Below are 25,196 nucleotides of genomic sequence, written 5' to 3' on the forward strand. Positions count from 1 at the left end.
TGCTGTATCTACTTTACTAGCTGACAAATGAAAGTCAAGTAGCTCTTAAGCATCAGGCTGATAATGCAACAGTCCTCAGCATAAGCAAACTGCAGTAATTCTTGAATGCCAAATGAAGCGCTTCGTAGCGGGACAGAAATGGGACTACTGTTGAATTTGGCTGCCTTTCCCAGTTACAGCCTAAGAACATACTGTAGCCTAACAGTATGTTTCAGCATTTGTTAATCTGATGAGGTCAGTCTGTTGAAGATAATTTTTATTGTCCTATCTCAAATAAAAGGAAATGGGAATCATTGTTACCTTTCCTGACCATTCCTTCAACACACCTAGCTTCCAAGAGGATAAACTACCCTCTGCTGGAATAACAGAGAATTTACAGGCAAGAAAACATTTCCTTAAAAACCTTGCAGACCTTCTTAAAAGCATTCAGCTACAAATATAGCTTATCATTTGCTGCAAGCTCACTAAAGCTGGGGTTTATTCCAACGACTTCGCAGCCAGTGCCCTCTTAGTGAAAAATAAATGACTCACCTAATACATGAATCATTCCCACAAAATTAGCCTTTTTTCAATGAGCTTAAGTAGATTTTTCTAAGAACCAAGTTGCTGATTTACAGATAGTATGCAGTAGCTTGTCAGTTTGTATTATTTTTCTTGGTATCTTTCAGAATTCAAAGCTGAATTCTGAATTCACCCCATTCAAGACTTGATTACATACAGTAGTTACATAGTACACAAAAACTTTCTGAATAATTGCAATAGCAAGCATTTATAAAAAGGAAAAATCTTTCCCAAAGAGTCCAGCCTCAGCATTTATTAGGAGAATTCTTCACCAGGTAATGAAAGAGCCATTGCATTGCACTACTACTTGTTAATCCATCCTGACAGCTGGAAATGCTTTCAAGCCCAGCCCCATAGTGGGCAGGATGGTACAAGAAGCAACTTCTATTAACCTTTCAGCTGATCATAACTTACATCTAGCCTCAAATCACATGCCCAAGCCAGCCTTCATGCTGCAACAGTAGCATACAGCCTCAGCATATACTATAAAGGATTCTGCCCTCTTTCCAAAGATGGTCCAGGTACCTTCACAGAAGAAAACAAATTTCACCTCAAAATTACTGACAATCTTCTCGGAGTGCTTCACCAGGATAGAAACAGAGAACTTAATTTGTACAGAGGTAGTATATTTTCCAGAGAAACTTTATTTTACAAGGAGATGCTGAAAAAAAAACAAAGCCAAGTATGACAACAAAGAAAGGAATGCTACAAAACCTTGTCATGAGTTAAACCACTTCCATGACTGTTAATCTGGCTGCAAAAATCACAGGTCCACTGATTTCATCACAGGTGCCTTTGGTACACAGCTTTTAACACTTGATAAAAGTTTCAACTTTCAAACACCAATGCACAGCTTCAGGTCCTTGTTCAAAGCTACAGAATATGGCTGTTTGACACACTCCCAGGTCCTGTTATCACACCTCAAGAAAAAAAAAGAAACAGAAGAAAGGCTGCCACTTTCTTCAAATTTCTGGCACGCAGATACCATCACAGAATTACAGTCAGGATCCTTGGAAAGAGTCTTCAGTCTTCAGATCTCTTATGGAAAATCTGCAGAACAACACGGCTCGAATAGGACCTGCCAGATAACTACTTCCTGTGCAATGTTGGGTTGTTTCTTCTTCCACTACAGCCATTGATTGCCATACCCTGTCACAACAAAATGAACCACCACACGCAGCCAACTGCAGAAAGCTAAAACAATACAAAAATTTCCAGTTACCAATATTTAATTCATAACATTTTTTTCTGCATAGGGTATGACTTAGGTGTCTACTTGTAATTCACCTGGTAAAACCTGAAATAGCCAAAATTATTTTAAGGGCTGTACAATAAGAAAATATGTTGACAGCTAATTATTAGTGCACTTCTATGAACTTCCCTTTTATGCTGTTGGCCTCTGAAAGGAAAGTAAGAACTGCCAAACTTAAAAAAAAAAAAACAACAAAAAAAAACACCAAACCAGAAAAAACAGTATAAACAACAGTTGAGGAAGAAGCTATTTTAATCTATACCGGTCCAAAGAAATGGATTGAAAAAAGTGTTTTAACTGTTAATGCAGACTTCATATGTGTTAAAACAGAACTAAAGTACCACTGCTGTGACAAATGTTATTACAGAGGAAAAAGTCATTCAGCGTACTATAAAGATTAACAGCATCATTTAAACAGGAAAAAAACCCCAAACTTCAGTAGCGTGATTGACTAATACAGAACACATGACTGTGGAGTAAATTATAGAGCTGTGTTTTTTGGCATGATAGAGTCCTGCTGGAGTGCAGAGGTGCCTCATGCGCCAGCGCACCATCAGATCCCCTGGCAGTGGCAGTTTGCAGCTCTCCTAGAGAGTCATGCAGCAAGAAGAGCCAGGGGGGACTGGGGACAGACTGCTCTCTCTCCCCAGAGAATTTCCCCACCCCTGGAAATCCCCCATTCATCAAGATGTTTTATCAGGTATAAACGAAATGTGCCAGAAGTGCTAGTAATATTGCTAGTTATACTAGTAATAACCAAACCTCCTAAAATAAATTTAATACTGTTACTATCTGTGATGATTTTATATGAAAATATGTGGGCAGGAAAATATTATATGCTTTAAAATATAAATTTTTTTATCTACTTACAATGTTATTTTTACTCAAATTACATTACAGAATTCCCCTCTTCCTTTTAAACATTTTTTCAACTTACTCCTTGTATAATTTTTCTTTTCTAATGATTTATTAAAGACTATTATGTAACATTTTGTTCAGTCTACTTCCATTGTCTATTAATAATGATTTTATTTTGGCATACAGAGAGTTTAGTCTAATAGTTGTTTTTTTCCTGAAAAACCTTATGTGCCACATGCTTATGTGTCAAAAGCATGACAGATGAAGAAAAATTACGTAAAAAAGCAACAGGAAAGTTTTCCCATAGCCTTATTTCCCACCAAAGGAGAAAGGTTGACAACTGTTGAGTAAGTCCAGAATGTTACTGAACTTCAGATAGTTAATGGGAGTTTAACATGCAAAACATTTTTCAGACCTGCAGCATATTAAGTGCAGTCCAAAGTTTCCAAAATTGGCTGTATATCCACTCTTACTGCCTGCTGAACACATAGCTCCTCTGGAAGCGGATCTCACAGAAGCACATCCAGAAAATACCCATCAACTCACATGCCTACATGGGCATTTTGGTATTAAAATCACAGTTACATACAGCAGGACATCTTTGTATAGTTTATTTGTCTATATTTCAGATGCCCCCGAGCAACACAGGTAAGGGTTTGGAACGATCAGCTGGCTAAAGTTGCTTTATAAGGGGTATCACGTGGCAGCTGAGACATGCTGAATAAATATGAGCCTCTTACCACACCACGGAAGAAGAAAAAAAAGGTCAAATATTTTAATTTAAATCTTTCACCAAGCTAGAAATATGACCACAGTTATACAGCTCAACTAATCAAGCTATAGTAGTTGACTGGTGTTTCAGAATTAACCTTCTAAAAACTGTAACAACGTTAACATCAGAAGTTTACTCTGAGGCAAGTAAAAGTTTATCCTAATCATTTTCAGAGTCCATGTTTTCTAATAAACTATTTTTTAAATGAACTGGGGGTTTTTCTGTACATGACTATCACTCAAAATATTTCATTTTTTCTTTGTGATATTTTCACTTCTCACCTAAGTGGCTTCCACACAAACAGAAGTTATTTGGTGGTTATGCAAAGCCACAACGTGTGACACTGCTGCTATGACAGCACGACTATTCATGTTGCAAGTGGTATTTCTTTAGCTTTTTAGTTCCACTTTAAGTCTCTTCTTTGCTCTGCAGACTAAGGCTCTTGTGTGATTATGCTTTTCATCTTGACTAGGAATTCTGGATATCAGAAACATTAGTTCAAAGGGAAACTCCCAGAAGTTACTGAATAATTTTTATAATAACTCTAAAAGTTTTACACAATGGGTAGATACAGTAAATTAACATGCAACTTGTCCCACAATTCAATGACTGATTTCTCTTATATTCTCTAATTAAAGAACTAACACTATTTCACAAAACTGATCTTATTGATCACTGATCCTTGCACTCAAAACTATACTTTTGTTGTTTTTTCATTGATTTTCCTAGCTTTCCTGCATTTTTAATTAGTTCTTTAGATTTATCTGTTATAAGACAGACCTTATAGAATAAAAAATAGCATTCACTCCTTCACACACACACACGTATACATACCCACAGAATCACAGAAGGACCTGAGCACCCTCTCCTATAGATTGAGGCTTCTGAAGACACAGCCTGTTATGAGAGTCAAAATATCTCATAAGACTGGATCTGCAGATAAGAAAAAAGCTGAAAAAAAGGCAGCAACACAGAAACACAATCATTTCCTCCACCTTTAGTCTTTAAAACCTTTGCACCACTTCAGGAAAACTAGGTAATTCTTTTCCCATACTAGTAATGACTGCTGCACCTGTGTTAACTTAATCCCACATTATGGCCTCTAATACCAGAGCACCAAAGTCTCAGTGTCAGAAAGAGGGACTATTGAGAAAGTATGTGCAATTATACAGCCTGAATTCAGAGCTTGCTCTGTACCTGGGTCAGCTTTCCTGGAGCAGCCAGAAAACTGTTTAAAAGGTAAGAAAAAAAACCCCACCTTTGTGCTATGCTTTCTTTTGAAAATATTTTGAAGAGCTTATGATTTGCTTCTGATAATTAGGGAAACCTAACTGAGCAACCTCTACTCCCACATATAGCTTTGTGCTTGTGATGGAATGATTTTTCAATTATGTAAAAGGTAAAGAGCTGTCAATACTAGCAAAAAACTTTTTAAAAGTTATTTTCTCTGAGCAGACCAGACCACCACCACTACTACTATTATTTCTTTACCTCTGTAGGTGTTATTTCAAAACCATTTTTTCTAAAACTGGGTTTTCATTTTCAAAGCAGTTAGATAACACTAAAAAGCTGATCAAATAAAAAAAATCACTTTTTTCTTTATGTCTGCTCATACAGGATTGAAAACTGAAACTCTTTTTTCTCTTTCCCACAGTACACACTTGTTCTCTCTCATATATTTTGTTCTGTCAGTACTTTTGCTGTCAGTATGTCATGATAGCATTGTGACTGAATACTAGTAAGTCCGCAGGCATCACTTTTACAGGCTTAAAAAAAAAGGGGGGGGGGGGAATAGTAAGACTGAAAAGAGATCATATTTTGATAATATATTTAATCTTGGTGTCAAAGAGGCACTCGTAAGGATATAGATGTGATGTTTCAGGGCACAGGTTTTGTGTCTTTTGTGGCAACTGATGTCACCTAATGTACAAGAAAGGGCATTAGACCAGCTGGATCCAGGTGTCTGATCCACTACGACAATGTAAAACTTCATCCCTGACCTAGCACGGGTCACTGGTACTTTCCGCTCCAGAAACACCCACGCGCGTACCTGTTGCAGTGGTAGGTTTTTGTGGACATTGCAGGACTAGGGACGCCACCACCACTCGGGCGAAATCTGCCACATGGGCGTTGCGTGCAAGCGACTGCTGTCCTCCATCAGCCCAGCTAAGGCTGAACTACAGCGGTGCAGCTCCGCCGGCAAGTGCCTATTTCCAATTCATGTGTGATCCGCTCACGGTCAAGACAAAACAAGTTCTTCAAACAAACATATAAACACTTCCCTCGAACGTACACACACCCTTCCTGTGTTTAGTCACCTCGCTAAGAGGCCAGGTACAGGCAGTACATCAGGAGATGTTCTCTTCGGCAGCGGGACACCCCAGTCGTGCTCGCCTGATGCGAAAGCGCCCGCTGCCAGCCGTCGTGCTCTGGGCTATCACCTCGCTGCACCTGCTTATCTTCGTGGCAAAGGGCCCACCCGCTGCCTGACCCCGTGAATCAGCAGTCGGTGAAACGGCTCCGGGACGCCCGCCCCTTCCTCCCCCGGGGCGCGTCCGGCGGGGCCCGGTCCCCTTCTAGGGCTCCGCGCTGGAATATGGCGGACCCGACCTGCATCAAGCCAGCTCCTCGGCCAGCACGGCTCCCTCAGGGCGCCCGCCCAGCAGCACTGCCCTTTAGGGGAAGGTGCGAGGAGCCCTCGCTCCCATCCATTACAACCGAGGGACGCGCCGAGCGGGCGCACGGGGCCCTTCGGCCGCGGGCGAGGAGACGCAGGTGCCACCGGGCCGGCCGGCGCCCGCCGTCCGCTCACACACGGGCCCGCCGGCGCCCCGCCTCGCCCCGCGGGCAGCCCCGGGCGGAGGTGCCCGCGCCCGGCCCCGCGCAACCTGCCCTCCGCGGGGCGGCCAATGGGGCGAGAGGGCGGGGAGGAGCGGCGGGAGCTGCCCCCGCCGCCTCCGCCCTCCGCGGCGAAACTCGGCGGGAGCGCCGCGGGGAGTGAGACGGCGCCCGCGCCCCGCACCGCTCCGCTCCGCACCGCTCCGCTCCACACCGCTCCGCACCGCCGCGCCGGCCGGCGGGAGGGGATGAGCGGCGGCCTCCGCGCTCCGGCACCTTCCCGCGCCGCCCCCGGGGCCACCTGGAGCCGCCGCCGCCCGCCCAGGGCCGCCCCAGCGCCGCGCTGAGCCCTCCTCGGCGTCGGTGCGAGAGGCGGTGAGGCGGCTCGGCTCGGCTCGGCTCGGCTCGGCTCCGCGCTCGGGCCGCCCCGATCCCCCTCCGGGCTGGGCGGCGGAGCGCTGCCGTCTGCGCGGGGAGAGCAGCGGCGGCAGTCGGTCGCTGCCGGACGGCACCGCGCTTTGGCTCCTTTTTTAAAAAGGACTTTTTTTTTTTTCTTTTTTTAACAAAACACGCCACACTTTTTCTTTTTTTTTTTTTTTTTTTAACTTCTCCCTCATTTGAATTTTTATTTTCACGCTAGAGTACCCCCTCCCCTCCCTTACTCTGCCTTTCCTTCTTGGACCGCTTTAGCCTTCACTCGACTCCCCAGCGGCAGCGTGGGCATCATGTCCTTCGACCCCACCATCATGCCACCTGCGAACAGCTCTGCCAACGGGACTGCCAGTGGGGCCGAGGGCGGCAAGCCCCCCACCATCCCCACCGTCATGTTCATCTTCGGCGTGGTGGGCAACCTCATAGCCATCGTGGTGCTCTGCAAGTCCAGGAAGGAGCAGAAGGAGACCACTTTCTACACACTGGTCTGCGGGCTGGCAGTCACCGATCTCTTGGGGACCTGCCTGGTGAGTCCAGTCACTATTGCCACTTACCTGCAGAACCGCTGGCCAGGAGGACCGGCACTGTGTGAGTACAGCTCCTTCATCCTCCTCTTCTTTGGACTCTCTGGCCTCAGCATTATCTGTGCCATGTCAATAGAAAGGTACCTGGCCATCAACCATGCCTATTTCTACAACCATTATGTAGACAAGAAGCTGGCAGGGCTCACGCTCTTTGCCATCTACGCTTCCAACGTGCTGTTCTGCGCCCTTCCCAGCATGGGACTCGGAAAATCCACCTTGCAGTACCCTTACACTTGGTGTTTCATAGACTGGCGAGCAAAGGAGGCCACCCATGCGGCATATTCCTACATGTACGCTGGCTTCAGCTCCTTCCTGATCATGGTCACCGTGATCTGCAACATCCTGGTGTGTGTGGCCCTCATTCGCATGCACCGCCAGTTCATGCGACGCACGTCCTTGGGGACAGACACCACCTCCAGCCGTTTATCTGACTTTCGCAGACGCCGGAGCTTCCGTCGTATGGCTGGAGCAGAGATCCAGATGGTTATTCTGCTCATTGCCACTTCCCTGGTGGTGGTCATCTGCTCCATTCCTCTGGTGGTGAGTAACTTTGTGCAACGCTTCTTCTTTTCCATCACCCGCACCGCTGAGTCTTTTCTCCTCCTAGTCCGTGCTTGTAGGACAGACTCTATTTAGCTGGTGCTGCAAACTGTTATAATAACTTAAAGGCTGTTAGCATACGTGCATGGTGAAAGGCAGTTGTGTTGATTTATATTTTAAAGAAAAGAAACATGCTTATCCCAAGTCCTGGGCTCCTTTGATTGGTTAAATACAGCGCCAAAAGTTCTCAATAATTTTTCCACTGTTCAGCTGGAATCCACACAAATCTTACTGAGAGCTAAAGGCACTTTAAAGTTCACTTCTAAAATTAATTTGTGATGAGTGAGGTTTGGGTCTGGCCTGCATTTCTGGATGTTTATTGTGTTTTAAAAATGTGTACTCTGTTGCTGAAGGGCACAGCGGTCCTTGATCTGCAGAAGGAGGACAGAGCTCTGTTCCCTTGGCACCAGCAACAGGCAGAGTGCTTCACACCCGAAACCTGAGCGAGCTTCCCCTCCTGAGTGATTCACCCATCTCTGGGGTAGATCCCAGGCAGACATCCCTCCAGCAGCACTTTGCTGTGGAAGGAGTAAACTCAGTGGAACCACCCGTAGGTGTAGTGCTCAAATGAGAGCTGGAGGAATCTGGCCCACATAAACCTGGAGATCATACGAAAATGTCAAACAACATTACTACTAACCATTTGCTAATTTTCTGAAATGGCTGATACAATTAGTGTTATTAAACTGAACATGCAGGATCCATGTATTTCTGTTCCTTCACCTTATCTCCAAGGAATACAAAAAAAAAAAGACTCAGTTCTTGCTTGCCACCCACCATAATAAAGCTTGGCAAACTTCTTTCTTCTCTTCTGGCTCAGAGACATTAAACAAATAGCTGGCTTGCCTTATTCGCCACCTTCCAAAATGCAGCGTAGGGAGCCAAGCAGTGGTTGTCAGAAATTGGTTTTAGAGGACTGTTTTAAGGGGGGTTATTGTCATTAGGGTGATCCCTCTGTCATAGAGGGGCTACCATGTGTGTAAAATACAGCTAGCCAGCTGGAGAAGAGAAATAAATAGTGTATACCACGGTAAAGGACTTTAGAGAAGTACATGTGAACAGGACTCAAGAGGTCAGCGAGTCCGTCCCCCTGCTTCAGAGGAGCTGTAATCGCAAGGGTCAGGCCAGTTTTACCACATTACTAACATAAACAGGAGCCAGTGAAGTGTGGCTGTGCTGGAGCACCAGCACCCCGGCTGTCACCATAGGACGGGAGATGGCCTTCGAGGTGGTCACTTTGCATTGCACGGTGGCATGACCAAGCACGGTGCTGTGTGTTCATTGCTTGACATCTGAAGGAAGTCAAGAGGTGCTCTCTGAGCTGCACGCAAGATGTTTCCGGGTGGTACACATCTGTTAGATGGGGGAACCACACACAACCTGCCGTGCAGTCCGGCTCCAGAAACTGCAGGGGTAAGCCAGCTTGCTGCACTGGGAGGCATCAGGTCATGGAGTGGCCAAAACCCTGACAGCACCATGGGTTGACAGTGCTTAATTTGATTAATCTTGCTACTTCATAAAAGAACAATATTGCGTTTTCAAAAGAGATGCTGGTAAATGTAGAGAGTGGGTTCTGGGAATTAAACACAGTGTCGTAACATGATACAGGGCATCAGCTGATGGGCTTCAGCAGTTTCAGAAAAAAGCCAAACCTTATCCTGTGGAGGAGCAGCTAGAGGAAGGCTGCAAAGTCTGAACGTAAAATGCAAAATTAAATTGTTCATATCGGTTTGGAGCTAAGTAGCCTTTTACACAATACTAAAAAAAAAAAAAAAAAGGGGGGGGGGGAATCAAGAGGGAGGTGTTACCAGAAAGGGAACTGGATTGTTGGCAGTTAAAATTAACGAACCTGGGTGGGGCAAAAGGTTTACTATTTAAACGGTAGCCAGTGAAAAACTTGTATGTAACAAAAGGTACGTGAAGGTGCAGGTGATGAAGTTGTGTAGCTCTATCGGGCCTTGATCTCACTACTTAGAAAGACTGTTACCTTGGGAGTGTTCATGTCAGTTAGCTTTCCCCTGCTAAAGCAGCACGTTTTCTGTATCTAATACGAGGTGAGAGACTGTCATTTCACTTAGATGGATGACTAAGAAAAAAAGGAAACTTTCTTCTAAAAAAAAATAACCACACATATACACATCATCACAGTGTCCAGTGTGGTTAAATTTCTTCCTTGTTAAGTAGCTTTTGTAAGTCATTTGCCTCCCCCTGCGGGAATAAGCTATAGCCATATATGCTTCTTTGTGCCATGATGTACTGCAGCGTACACTGCTGTATTAAGCCCTCTGATTGCCTATAGACAGAGAGTAAGATTTCAGAAACTCAGAGAAGTGACACTTTATGCTATAAATCCCTAGAAAGAGCCACTAGCAGAGACAGGTAAATCACTAATATAGATGTACATTTTCATGACGCGGAGGAGTTTTAGGGAGCCCTTACCAAGCAAGAGGCTCATCTGTAAGAGGACAGCCTGACAGTCATCAGGAACATGCAAGTGGTAAGGTGGTGGTGGCGGCATGATTCAGATACACAAAGCAGGCTCAGAGGGTGCTTTGTGACTGAACTTTTCTGATGAGCTGACTTCCTACTGATGATTTCAGCTGAATAAACCAGCACTTAAGTCAAAGGAAAGCAAATTCTGAAAGAGACATAAACCTCTAATATTTTAGGACGAACACTTTCACAACATAATAAAATAGCAGAGGCAGTCCAGCAGGCTACATTTATTAGGGTGTGACAAAAAATTTTCAAGTCTTAAAATACTAAATAGCCCTGAAGTAATAAGGAAAGGCTTGTCTTGATTTAAAAAGTGGTTAAAGAACAGCAAGCTGAGTCACAGAGAACAGCAGTTTTTAATAATGAGATGCTCCAGCACTCAGTTTACAAGTAGGGTTGTTTAGTGTCTTAATAATTTATTCATAAAATCAGCAAAATTTTACAGTGACAACAAGTGCTATAACAAAATTGTGGTGGATTGTGCAAAACGCTGGATGAACTTGACAGAACTGAAGGCTGTTAAAATTTATCAAGGAGAGAAAAGTTGAAGGAAAAAACATTAGTGAAAGGAAACTTTTGATACAATCTCATGTACTCTCAATGTGCAGAAAGTGATGTGAAAGCCATGAAGAAGAATCTGACAATAGTTTAAAAATGAATTAAAATACAGAAATTGTGTGTTGACTCTTGTCTGCACTCCACACTGGTTATCTCATCTTAAAATATTGTGAGGTTTTGGAAAGTACAATTGGATAGAGTTAAAAGTAGGGAATAATTTATATTAGGAGGAGTTTTGTCAAGAACAGAGTAGAAATTATTATCCAACCTTTAAAAAAAAAAAAAAACCCAAGCTGTTTCAAGAGTAAATAGACATACACTACTCAAAATCTGTAATTCACTCCAGCAGTCTGTCAGATACTCTTTTAAGATTTTTAAGTGCATGATCTTTTTCTAATCCTAACCACTGAACATTGTTGTTAAATTACAGTGAGGTGCAAAATAAAATACAATGTTTCAGAGTGTACATCTGGTTGATTGCATGGAATAATCAGGAGTTTTTAACTTAATGTTTAATTGATCTAGAAGTTGGATTTTCTTTTGGCTTGGTTGGTTTCAGCTTTTCTGTTTAAATATTAAGGACTGTCTTGCAGCCAGCAGCAAGGTGGCAGACATGATTTTTGAGCAATGGTGTAGACACCAAGCAGACAGCAAGACCTTTAAGGGGAAAGGTTATTGGCTTGTAGAGCTGAAAAACTTGTTCCTGCTTATTACTGTATGGTTTTTAAATTTATCCTATCAGTATGTGGGGAGATTTTGAGGGCAGGTAGAAGCTATGAAGACAATTACCAGTGTGACTGTAACTATACAAGTCACATTATAGTTCTTCATAGGATTATAAATCATGATTTGCATCTGTAGTTAGCAAAAAGGAAGAGCAGCAAACGGCACATGGAACTCTGATCCTAAAAGTACCTATCACTCCAGCATAAACTTAACATACCTCGGAGCTATGTACTTCTTAACACAATGGCAAACAAACTCCTAGTACTTTTAAGGTACCTTGCCTGAATTCTACAGCTACAAAGCTAACATACAAAATTCATTCTTTTGAGATACGACTTTTTCTAGTTTGTTTCTTTTTTTAATTAGGATTTCAAATTGTACAAATTCAAGCATCAGATTTGCTAACTTAGTAGAGGATTCCACTTACTCGGCACTTAGATGATGCAAGGCAACGTCCTTTATCATGCTACTTCCTGCAGCAGAAGACTTGTGGCCAAAACAGGATACATCTCTTGCTGTTTTTGTAGGTGATACATTAGTAACTGCTGTCTCACCAGTATGTAAAGAAATTATAAAACTGACATTCCAATGCTGATTAATTTTTACCTTATTGTGATTAAGATGTAATCCCGGCAATAGGTCTGAATTGATAAATGCATTTGACATTCTGGGGGGCTTCTAATAAAAGACGTGGGACGTTTCTGGGGAAGTAGAAACAGTTTTGTACAGTCCCAAGTTTTAACTAAATAGGTCCACGTTATGGATCTTTCACCTACGCATGCCGCATATCTGTCAAAAGGAAATGAAGCATACAGAGATAACATAAAGCAAGCTGCACTGTGCAGTTAGTGATTGTCGTCTTCAGCCACAGATGCAGCACTTAAAGACATTTTTGTCTTTCCTTCTGTAAAGTCTGCCAGGTAGACAGAGAAAGGTGAAATAGGTACCTCAGTTTCATGCGCGGCTTATCGAAAGAACAATCCCACCATGAAATCACTGATGTGTAACTATAGTTTCAAGTTTAAAAAAAAAAAAGTCAGGTCTCCAAAGTTGGATTGTGTACTTCTTCAGCTGACTTTGAAGTGTATCTTCTGTGATCTGGATGAATTTATCAGCAAATACCCCTCCCTGTCACACCTCTAATATTCCTAGTAATGACTGCATTTAGTTGTAGGAGCTGCTAGAAGTCCTCTACTCCCACACCATTGTCCTTTGGACTCCTGGCTCTCCAGGCAGGCACCTGTCCAATGATCAACTGCTCAAACATACAGGCCAGCATTTACGCACTTTCGGGGTGTATTCCCCTGCATACGGAAGTCTCAGTACAGAAAAAGAAAAGGAGCATTTGGAAAGAAACGTTGTGGCATAGGTTAAATCCCCTGGGGAAGTGTGACCTTTGTATCTTTATACATTTGACCTCCTATCATTTTGGAGGGGAAAAAAATCTCACAGAAATGGTCAAGTAGGTACGTCAAGAAGCTGCAGAGCCAACCAGTGGTTGCCCGTTTCCATTCGCCATCCTCCCGCGGGACGCGGCAGCGGCAGCCCGTCGGCGCAGGGCGGGTGGCGGGGCCGCGGGACACCCGCGGGACACGCGCGCCACCTCGCGGCGCGCTCGGGAGCGGTGTCGTCCGGTGGGGTCAGGGACTGGCTTCCCTGCGCGCCCCCCCCACCCCCCCCGCAAATGGCAAGAAAGTTTAATTAAGGGCATTTTTAAGGAATCATCAAAGAATACCAGCCAAACTGTAGGGATTTAAAAATCTTGGCCTCTGGAGGGGCTGGTCTTCTCTCAGCCAGTGATACGTGGAATCATGCAGTAGCGGGTAGGAGGCAAATATAAAATAAATGATGAAAAAATTTTAAGAGAGTAAGGCTTAAAAGAAAAACCGATAAAAATAAGTTCAATATGCGTAGGAATATTCTTTGAAGTACTTGAATTGCATATTTGGCTTAACAGAAAAATAAGGCCAATAAATTAGTTGTCAGACATCTGCAGTGTTAGAAATCATTAGGAAAATAACTGGGAATAAAAGTCAAATCATTATATTGCTGTATAAATTCAAGATTTTCCCATATTTTTAAGTCTCTGGGCAGGTTTTGTTGCCCATAAACCTAGAGAAAAGTACTCAGAAAGAAACTACAGGCAATCACGGATTTGACAGTCAGTTTGAAAGAGACTATAGGCATAGGACTAATGAAGAGGGACTCCACATTATTTTAAACATACCTCATTGACAGCTTTGGAGCACACTCAGTCTCTGGCTTCTGACAAGCCAAATGTCACCACATTGCCCTGCTGCAGGAATATTTCTCCAAACAGAATTGTGAAATTTTTCACCAGACTTGGAGAGCTTCACATGCAGAGTTTATAATAAAAATTACTTAAAGTCTGTTCTAGTTTGGCTCATCTATTTAAACGCTTGTCTGCCTCCTTGTCTGTAACTTCCTAGCTAGGCAAGACTTGATTCATTTCAGGAGTCAAGGATGAGACTTTAAAAACCTCATAATTTTGTTACTAGATTTTTACTGTAGCAGATAAGAAGATAACCAAGGGATTTATTTTTGACTTACCTTAAGCAAGCTGAAGAAAACAGCATCTTCCATTATCAGTTCTTTTCAGTGGCATTCCTAGGCCTTACTATAATTGGACACTGTGTAGGTCTTGCTAAAATGGAGAACAGCTATTTGAGACTGATCAACATAACAAACACATGATGCCATCCTGGCTAGTGACACTGAAAAGATACCAACTGATATCAAAGAGCTGGACTGTGCCTTTCAGTAGCGTTTACAAAAGTGGCATCTAAACCAGGAGACGGACAAAGTTACTGTTTTTTTCTTGGATCCAAAGGAATAAGCTGAAGAAGACATTTCTGTATAGAAGACAGAATCTTTTAGTCTTAAATTTTGTGCATGATAAACTAAAATTGATGATTAAATGGTCACTTCATGCAGCAGCTTTAACACCTTAAATTCTTGACCATCTGTATTTTTGTGCTTTTGTAAGTAGAACCAAAATTCTGGCTCATGTAGGAGAGCAGAGCACTCCAGTCCAGTGTTGCAATCATCTCATCATTCTGACCTATTAAAAATCCCCTAGCTGGAGGACCTTTCCTTTTTTATTTTTATTTTTTTACATTTCTTTTTTCCAAACCATGCTGCAGCAAGCAAACAGTTGAGGGTATACAAATAATGCGAGTAAGGACAGGTGCCAGCAAAATGCATTTCTGCACTTGGGAATTGAAAGCTCTGGACATGTTTCCAGATTCTAGGGTACTTGGATTATAATCTGTGTTTCAATTTGTTTCTAAACCAACATTTATTAGACCTTTGCTAGAGGAACTGATTGTCCAGGTCTCCTTTGTCAGATACCTCTTTGCAGGTAGCATAAGACTTGAGGTATATCAAGGAAGCAGGATACATATCTGCATCTTTGCTCCAGAGTTCTACAAGGAAAAAGGAATTTTTAGAAACATCAGCCAAAAGTCAGAGGTTCAAGGATTAATTATGATGGAAAGAAGAGAGAAAGAGCCATTACTTTCCTACCTGTAACAAAGAAGACCAATTTACAGCAGATTCATCTCTCTTGATTTTTTTGCTATTTCCAAAAATAAACTCACGGCTGCCAATCTGAGATGCCTGGCTTTGCCAGCCTCCTCTCTTGTCGTAGCTTGCAGTAGAAAATATAGATCCCTGCTTTGAAATGTAAACTTTGATTTCCTGGTGTATAATTGTGTCTTTCTCTTCCCCCATCTCCTTGGGTAGGTCCGTGTCTTCGTGAACCAGCTGTACCAGCCAGAATCAGTGAGGGATGTGAGGCAAAACCCTGACCTGCAAGCCATCCGCATTGCCTCAGTGAACCCCATTTTGGACCCATGGGTCTATATCCTCCTTCGCAAGACTGTGCTCAGCAAAGCCATTGAGAAGATCAAATGCCTCTTCTGCCGCATTGGAGGGGCTCGGAGGCAGCACTCGGGGGGCAATTTCAACTGCGTGGATGGCCGCAGGACCTCCTCTGCCATGTCAAGTCAGTCACCCTCCTTCATCTCCCGTGAGCTGAGGGAGATCAGCAGCACCTCACAAACGCTGCTCTACTCTCCAGAGTTAAGCGAAAGCAGCACTGGGGGTCGCGTGCTGCTTCCCGGCCCCAGCGCCAGCTTGGCTCAGTCTGACACTACGTCAGTAAGGACACTGCGTAGCTCGGAGACCTCAGACTCTTCACAGGGACAGGACTCCGAGAGTGTCCTCCTGGTGAGTGAAATCAGGTCTGGTGGCAGGGCCAGCTCTACATCCAAGGGCAGCCCTCTCCAGGTCACCTTCCCCACAGAGACATTGAATTTATCAGAAAAGTGTATATAGATAGCCATGAAAGGCATCAACCCTGGGGATACTTCCTGGTACATTGGAAAAACTGGTGCAATAGATAGGTGTTCTGCCTATTCGAGGGGAGAGGGGTTCAGCTGTGCTCCAAAGGGCTATTTTTCTCTTGCCATGTGGATGGGTACATTTCTTTTAGACTACTGAGGACTGCATGGAACAGACACTGCACTTGGGGCCTGTCCTCAGAAATGGTACAAGGCAGGTCTAATGGGACTGGAAACATGAACTGCTTTGTCTTGTTCTGGGACACAGGAGAGCTGCTGGGCCTCTGGAAATAGAAAGACCCATCATTTTATTTTTTCTTTCTTTCCCTTTTCAAATCTGGTAGAACTGTGTTTTCTCTCCCCATGGTTGCTCAGCTATCAAGAGTTTAAGCTTCTGGTACTAGAGCTGAATGTGAGGCAGCTGCTAGAACTGGACACAGCTACTCTGGGAGCTGCCTGGGGCAGGATTTTAAAGTGTCTCACTAAAGCATGAAAATGTGAATTTTTACCAGTGTATATATATCAGGATTGAAAATATTTAAAAGTCTATTCTTCTCTATGAGAAGGTTTTTTATTAATACAAGGTATAAATGATTGCCAGCCTTCTCTTCCCCCAGTATTTCCTGCTGATAAGACATTCTTTATTTGTTGTCCATGCTAGATTCACAGCTGATGAGGTAATTCTCTAGCTGAGAATAGATAAGCACTTTCTGAGTGAAATGGGAATATGTGCGCTATTAAGAGAGAAAAACACATCCTTTCAGTTAAGAATATTCTTTTCAGTATATGTACATACTAAAAAGCCAGATTTTATTTATGTGCTGAGAATGTTTCTCTGTGTAACACATCCGCACCTCTCCAAGTACTTTGGCCCACAGCCTGCACACACTTAGGCACACACTTAACATCGCCCATCGGAGTAGTCCCTCTGCTGCCAGGGAGACTCCTTACATGTAAAGTTAAGGATGTATAGAAGTGCTTTCAGTATCAGGGCCTAAAACTTTCAACCCCTGGTTCATAGTCTTAATATTCACTTTAGTTAAAGCATCACTGATGTAATAAAGGTATTTTTTCATAACATTTATCATTTTACTTTAAATAGTGAATAGAATTTTATGACTGTGTAATCTGATACTCCACCAAATAAATGTACAAAACCATGGAAGCAGAATCTTCATTTAAAAGTATAGGTTATATAGAACCATATCCTGGTCTTGAACCCCTCGAAAATCATTTGTTCCTAGAGTTTTAATGGCAAACACATCACCAAAACCAGCTGTTAACCACTGACAAAAAGGAGTTTTGTGTTTTATGTTACAAGGGTTAGATCTTGTTTCAGAAACACTGTTTATCAAAATAATTCTGTACAGATATTTGGAGGATGTTTCGTCAAATATTAAGCATGTTATGCTGCTTAAAGTGTTTTCATGTGAATGCTTTATTGTAATGAAAATCTTGAGCCTTATGTTGATATGTTTGAACAATTGTACTGACCAAAGTAATTTTGGGGATCGCAATTAAATGGAAATGTTCTGCTTGATCTCAAATGTTTATATGAGTCTGCCACTCAGTGCCAACTCCTCACCTTAACAAGCCTCCCATCTTGGAACACTTTGTGCTCAGCTACTGTCAAAACATACTTTGTCCTGTAAGTTTCCAAAACACCACAGCATGATCAACATCAGCAAGAGGCAGCCATCTTCAGAAAGGTCCCCAAAAGCACCAACATAAATCCATGAAAATTCTTTGTGCAAACAAACAAAAATCATTTTCCTTTAACAGGGGAGCAGTTGAGCTTACTTGCCTTGATACATGTAGAAAGTGAAGTTAAATCTCTACACAAATATTTGCAGCAGAAGCCACTTTTCCACCAGTTAAGCTGGAGAACAGTGTTACTCAAGTTCCTACTGCAACTACAGATAAAGATCTGCCTGAATTCTTTGCAATTAAACCATTTAACTATGGTTTGTTGATTACTAGTGACCAACAAATAGAATACACTCATCGTACTTCCCAAGGCAGGAAACAGTACCTGGCAGAGTGGAAGGTGGGACTGCCACCTGCAGATACACCGCCTGTACCAATACCGGACCACACCTTTGCAGCCAGCCCAAAGCAGCACACCAATGTTATTGGTACTGTATGCAATGACAGAATTAAATATCAACAGTGTATAATAAGTATTTAAATAACCAAGGGCATATTATTATTTTTAATTGGGTTTTTATTTTAGTATTTTATTAATATTATTATTACTACTCATCATTACTGATGAGAAATACATGTGGTCTGGAAGAGCTTTAAGCAAGAATAGACCATGTTCAGTAGCTGACCTTCTAGCTTCCCTTAGCAAACACGTACAATAAGCCTGAGGTGTTCCTCCTGCCCACAGGATTGCTGGTGTGTCAGTAGTGGACTGGACTTGCAGCACACAACATCATCAACACTAATTCCTTCTGTAATGAACTCAAGGATTCCCAACCACCCACAGATTACAAAGCCTTCTGAGCAATACTGGAATTGCCTGCCACAACTCAATGGCAGTGCACAATGACAAAATGGGAGCACCTCTACTGTACAGCTGCAAACACAGATGGGTGTTCAGAAGTAGCCTGGCTGAAAGGACTGACTGGGCAAGTGTGCCTTTTTTTAGGGGTGACAGACTATTACGTCTCCCTCACCTGCCCGACAGTCCTGCTCAGCTTTAGCACCCTCCTCCATGCTGACCACACACATTACTGAATTATCTTCCTCAGCCTCCCTAAGCATAACAAGTCTTGTAAAATAAAGCTGCAAGTTTGTAGAGGTTGATTTGCCACATAGAAGTTTAAAGGTTATTTTTCTGCTAGGTATTATGAGTAGTTTCCATATGTTCAAAGGGGCTTTTCATAGGTTTCCTTCCACTCCCGATCCCCAGAGATCCATATGCCCCCAAAGGCCTGGCTTCCACATCTGCATCTACCTTCCCCAGTCCTCTGTATTCACAGAAAATACACTAATTTGCCATTCAAAAATTTCTCTTACCAAAATTGTATCTTCCTGACTCCATCCTGCTAGTCCTGGCAGTCCTGCTTCCTCACTTCCAGCAGTCTGTCCCACCCACACGTCCCAGACTACACTTCACAGAAACCTTTCCATCCAGAGGCAGTGCTACACCTCCCACGCCCATACCATACCTCAAACCCCAGTCCTAACTCAAGTTTAAGGCCCTGTCCTGTGACACAGCTTGGAGAATCTAACCATCACAGGATGACAGCCAGTAGGAGACAGTGGTTTCTATGAAAATTTGTAGATTATATTATCAATCAGAGATTCAAATCAAGTTAGCATTATGACTGGGCCCAGGTTTAGGGTGTAGGATATACTGACAGAGGGTTTGGACTATAAGGGTGGGCTGTAGGATCCTGTTTTAAAGGAAGCTTGTACATCTCCGCTGCCTGCAACACTCATGCTGCCTAACCCAAATTGGTGCTACAGACACAACGCCAAAGCACGAGCAAAACCAATGGAATCCACTATCTTCAAACAGCACCAGCCATCATCATAACCGAGAAGCTTTGTCTACAAAGTTTTTATTTCTGCTCCTAGACGAAACTGCAAGTCTACTCTACTTAAGGCAGCTTTACTCTTAGAGCTACTAAAGACCACCTGACCTTTCCACTCTTAGGTCTTGTTCTAGACATGCTAGCTTTACTGGATCTGGAAACCAACTGAAGCCTAAATCACCTTCTTTCTGAACTCAGTCAACCCATTCCCCACCTCTGATCTTTGCCCTTTATCATTTACCCTCTACAACCCTTAGAGCTCTTAGAGTTGAAGCTCTTAGAAAATCAGCCCTCAAAACCAGGCCAGCGCATCTGCCAGGATCCAGCACTCATGCATGCTCATAAGCTCTTCCCGCTTCTAAACTATCCCTCTCTGGAGATACCACAGGCCAAGGACTCCAATCCATTTGAGAACATGATGTTAACATGACAACGACCTACAATGAACACATGGTGTCTGTAACCCGCCAATAAACCAAGCCCACATGCTTCTGCTTTCCTGTGTCCCCGTTCTAACTACACTTACTACAGTTTTATAGCTATTATATGATCTCAAAATAAATTAAGAGAGCACCTGCCCTCAACACTAGTTTTTACCTCCTTCCCCTTGGTTTTAGGATCTGGGGAGCACTTACCTTGTATGGCCAGTTAAGTTTCCAATGCTACCTCTCTAATCTTGATCCCCAACACCAACAGATACACAGACAACTTTCAGGAATTAGAACAGTAGAGGAAACTGTTACATTTCCTTTTTTTCTCCTCCATAACTACTTTTAAAATCCAATCTCTTACGGTATTATCAAATTAGACTCACTGTTATCTGATCCATTCTTCTATCCTCTACTATTGTCAGAAAGGATTTATTCTCTGTCAGTATAATCTATGTTTAAGTTTTTTAAAGGTACTTATCTCTAAGAGTAGAATTCATCTGCCCTGTTTCAGCATTTGACGTTAACTGCCAGTCAGTGTCCTTCAGCTTCCTTTGTACTCAGTGGAAATAATTAGGCACCTTGGGAGGCTGATTCAACTCATTCTAAGATACTTATCTAACACAAGGCATATGAATGGCCCTCTGAGGCTGTGCATTTCTTTCCACTGGATATAAAGGGATTCAAAAGGAAAAAAATATATTTAAATGTTTAATTGTATATACTAAGCAGAATTAATCCACCTAACCTACTGTTGTTGAGATTTCCTCTTCAACAACATCGCAAAACTTCAGCATTTTCATATATGATTCACATGGAAAGCAAACACATAGAAGCTACTGCAGTCACTGCCACTACTGATGATGAAGAACAAGAAAAGTAAATTCCTGATGGCAGAGTGGGAGTGTACTTCACAGATATTCTATTTTTGTTAACAAAGGCTTTCTCCTTTGGGTCCCTCTCATTTGAATACCCCTGAGAGGTTTAAAAGCACTGAGCACTACCTTTTTTATATATTTTTCCTGATGTCTTTTTTTTTTTTTTTACTAACATGATAATGTGTTCAGTAAAGACAGAAGAAGCCAACTGATTAAATGAGTAACATTCTAAAATGGTCAGTGATAGCCTTTATTCGTGTTATAACCAAAAGAATAAACAAGCACCACTAAGCAGCAAAGAAGTCAGTATTTTATTCAAACAGATCAAAAAAATCCCATACATGCAAAACATGGCATGCTGTACAAAAAACAATATTGAAACCATCTATTTTTTTAACTTCTTCCCAGTTTGAGAATAACAGGTCACAAGAACTTACCTGCTCTACAGAGCTCTACAAAACACTACAGTCCTGACAATACCTAGAATTCATAACCTAATTTAATCAGAAGGAAAACACATTTAGTACACTGGATGGACACAACCACCCCTTGAACCCAGCATAGCCATTATCCCTGATGGTGTAGATGCACACCCCTCCACTCGTTTGGCCCAGCAGTGCTGAAGTCAACAGGAATTTTGTGAATCATTTCAGTGGAAACAGATTCTGTGATAACATGGACCTCTGAAAGGAAGGAGGCAGTCCTTCCTCTATGAGTAAATACATAATGCTGACGCAAGTATGAAGCGCAAAGAAAGAAAAGATGCATTGGATTATAGCCGAGCTCCTTCAAAATGAAAACACACAGCTTCTCGCACATTTCCTTTACTAGCCAGAAAATGTCTCTTTGAAGAAATCTGTTCAAATCCTTCTCATACTAACTCTTCCTGTGGCTGAAGAGATTGTATTATTTCAGTTGTTAGGAAAAAAAAGATTAAGAAATTCTTCACCAGGAACAATTTAAACTATCAAACTATATCTTAATCAAATGCTTATTCAGTAAGCATTTAAGACCTATTTCTGAACTGAATGAACAAATAAAAATGCAGCATAGTGATGTTTTACATTTCTTAATATATTTTAGTCACTGTAATTATAATTATTTTGAATACTCAGGACATGTTAAGAAGTGTAAATTTTTTGTGTGTGCGTGCAAGCACAGATATAAAAATTCACATATACACAAAAATATATTCAGGAAGAATCTAGCAAAAATTAATGAAAACTTAGTAAGTACAACATGGCAATTAAGTATTTGAAATGGATAATTCATTTCTGCAAAGACTGCAAGTGTCCTCTTCAATAAAGATACTAACTGAAAGTATGATCTGAGATAAATATTTCTACAAGACACTTTGTATTGCAAAAATCACTGTGCTCCTTGAGCAACATTATTTCCTTTTAAAATGTGTTATTTTCAAAATAGAAATCAGATATGAAAAATGCAAAGATGACTGATTTCAAAAGGTTTCACTTGTCTACAGAACTATTATTCAAATGTTTTTATCATGCAATATGTTATCAAAATCAAGTAGAACTGATGTGTTCCCCATCCTGAATTCTCCAGGAATTCCTCAGTTGACCATTTTTTCCAGCCCAGTTAGGAGGTGACCATCTCTACCACATCTCCAAGACAACGAAAAGAGAGCAGTCTCAGCACAGAACACATCAAAGAAACAGCCTGACTTCATTTCTCTGAGCTGCCTGTGTGAGGAACCAACCCCCACCTTCCCCTAAAGAAAGATGAACATTAAAAAGTCTCCTATGTTATGCCTCTAAGTTAACACGATGTGAATACCCACCACAGCATCCAAAATCCAAAAAGAATAAAAAGGAAGACTCAAGCAATGCTGCCCTGAAAAACTGGCTCATTAAGAACATACTTTAAATGGCTGGTCATAAGAATTAGAAAAAACAAATTTACTCCCTTTATCAGATAAGCCTCACTAAGAAAGAAAAGACTAAAAGTAACACACTTCAGACATACGTATTTCCAACTGCCACCATTGTGCTTTTAGTGATGTCTGTAGCACAGCACTCAAGAAAAGGAAATGCCAGTTTCAGTCTCAGCTGAATGTTCTTTCTTCTGGTGAAACATTTAGTAAACATTCAGGGCCTGGTTTCGTACAGCATTACCTTTTATCTCATCAGAAAGTGTTTAACCCATTCACTTATGAAAGCAATATAAAGGTTTCTACTGATTTCATTTGGCTACAAATCAGATGTCAGATCTATCACACACACACAAGCAAAATAATAATCCATCTCTGCTTCATATGAAACTTCTTTATAGAAAAAGTAACCATAATGAAGATAGAGTTCTGATAACAGAGAACACCTTAACTGGAATAAAAATGTTAATGAATAAGGATTGAAACAGATTTTTTAAAAATCCCTTTTTCTTTTACTGTTTAAATAAAAGCTTATCAATTACTGGGAAAATGTAGACATGAACTTGTAAAATTATGAAACACATAAAGATGAAAGCAGTTGTTAGAATGCAGTTAAGCATTTTAACATTACATTTGTTCAGAAGATCTTTAGAATTAACGTTTGGGTTTCTTCTCCAAAAATATGGATGGAACAACAACTCTGGTCATTGCTTTTTCAACTTACAGAAGAAAAATAACTCCAATTCTTTAACTTTTGTAGGTTCTCCCACTGCTTAAAAAACAAAACTAAAGCAAGCCCCATATAATAAATAACACTAGTTCTTAAAACAGTATGGCAACCCATAAGGCTGCCCTATCGAGCTCTGATGAAAAGGGTTTCATCAGGAGTTGTAGGACAATTCTCCTCCTCAGTAACAGTCTCTACTGTGCCTGAAGCAGATACAATCACTACCGTTTTAGGGGCTGAAAGAGCTTTCTCCTTCTCTGCGATGGCAGCACAGACTGCCACAATTTCATCACTTTCAAAGTCATAGTCTGGAATTGGTTCTTGTGCAAGCTCTTTTTCTTTTGCCAGTGTTTGCACTGCCTCAGTCTTTGTTGCCTTCTGCTGTTCATGTAGTTTTCTTGCCCAGGAAAGGTCCTCTTTCCATACTTCAGGGTTCATTGGAAAGATGTGTAAGGACACCTGGAAACTTCGGATTGCCTATAAACAGAATAGGGAAGAAACAAGGATTGGACACTTTAAAGCCTACACATTTCATCATAGAAATTAACAAAAAAGAAAATATGTACATCATTCAAGCAAAGACAAAAGTGATTGTACTCCACTCTGTCTTTAGTGGAACAATCCTCCCTCAGCTCTAAGTTCAAGAGCAGCGTTACCCCCAAACAACTGTGCATACAAGTGTCTGAAAATACCAAGAATGCATGAACAAATCAGGTACCTGGCAACAAGGACAGAAATAAGAGCTCACATGTCAAAAATAATATTTTAATTAAAAATGTAAAAGCAAAAATAATTTTTGCTTTGATGGTTTTCTATCCCACTTTTCTCCTATCATCAGATGTGCAGGAAGGCAAATGCAGAGAGATACGGTTTAAAGAAATACAGAAAAGGGATGACTGGGATTTGAAGTATCACTAATATTGCTGGTTTTAAATTACCATGTAGTCATTTCACACACAGACCTAATACTACAGTAATCCTAGCCCCATGATAAGCAGTCTCTGTAACACATTTGTGGTTGCAAACACGCTTACCTAAACAGGTAAAAGTAGACAAGCAAACTCCCAACTTGGAGAGTTGCTCCAAGAAAGAACTCCTATAATCTTATAAAACATGCAATACTAATACAAGTAAGTATAGTTGATACTGTTTCTCCTGTCTTTCAGTTCAGTTGGGAGAAGTCTCACAAATACTCAACATGGAAGTTGTTAAATATAAAAAAAGTGACCATCTAATCCAGTAGATGTGATATTTGGCAATAAGAAGCGATTGCTACAATACTGGAAAAATGCTAGACCAAGAATTACAACTGTATTCTATTTATTTAACAGTGAAAAGTAAGACTAACCTTACCTACTCAGACTTAGGCATGTGTGTATTTCACGTTTATGACTGTATGGTCGGTTATGGACCTGAGCGACCAAACTCATGTGACAATGTACAAAAGCCTTCCTGTAAGGTGGGAAACAGTGACAATACGGATTTGGATATTTGGGAAGAGTTCTAGCAACTTGCATATAAAGACTTTAAGGACGTATAAACAACCATAGAATTTCATATTCTGTTATAATTTATAAATACTTAATACATGCAACTTAATTTGAAAAATCACAACTTTTCATCTGCATTGACAGAAACTGCCAATTCATCCTTCTGCTGGCACAGATTAATATACAAAATCCATAT

The 25,196-nt window shown here is 41.5% G+C and overlaps 2 protein-coding genes and 1 long non-coding RNA gene across 4 annotated transcripts in view; 1 reads left to right on the forward strand and 2 right to left on the reverse strand.

Moving 5' to 3' along the window:
- Positions 1-723: 723 nt before the first annotated feature.
- Positions 724-6,237, reverse strand: LOC141938069 (uncharacterized). 2 transcript variants are annotated; one of them, XR_012627149.1, is made up of 3 exons: positions 5,494-6,237; positions 4,278-4,376; positions 724-1,755 (listed from the first exon to the last, which is right to left on the reverse strand). It is a non-coding gene; the product is annotated as an uncharacterized LOC141938069 (long non-coding RNA). The 2 variants fall into 2 exon arrangements; XR_012627150.1 differs by having other exon boundaries at positions 4,278-4,394.
- A 76-nt stretch (positions 6,238-6,313) lies between these two features.
- Positions 6,314-17,581, forward strand: PTGER4 (prostaglandin E receptor 4). The gene is made up of 2 exons (XM_074856336.1): positions 6,314-7,837; positions 15,443-17,581. The coding sequence occupies exons 1-2, from the start codon at positions 7,007-7,009 to the stop codon at positions 16,034-16,036; spliced, it is 1,425 nt and encodes a 474-aa protein (XP_074712437.1). The 5' UTR covers positions 6,314-7,006; the 3' UTR covers positions 16,037-17,581.
- A 3,599-nt stretch (positions 17,582-21,180) lies between these two features.
- The window catches only part of TTC33 (tetratricopeptide repeat domain 33), a 55,602-nt gene continuing 51,586 nt past the window's right edge, over positions 21,181-25,196 (reverse strand). The window contains exon 5 of the mRNA XM_074857251.1: positions 21,181-23,987. Within this exon, the coding sequence (XP_074713352.1) occupies positions 23,637-23,987 (351 nt within the window). The 3' untranslated portion in view covers positions 21,181-23,636. The remainder of the gene's footprint in view (positions 23,988-25,196) is intronic.

Source organism: Strix uralensis, chromosome Z, assembly GCF_047716275.1.
Source record: "Strix uralensis isolate ZFMK-TIS-50842 chromosome Z, bStrUra1, whole genome shotgun sequence".
Classification (NCBI taxonomy): Eukaryota; Metazoa; Chordata; class Aves; order Strigiformes; family Strigidae; genus Strix; species Strix uralensis.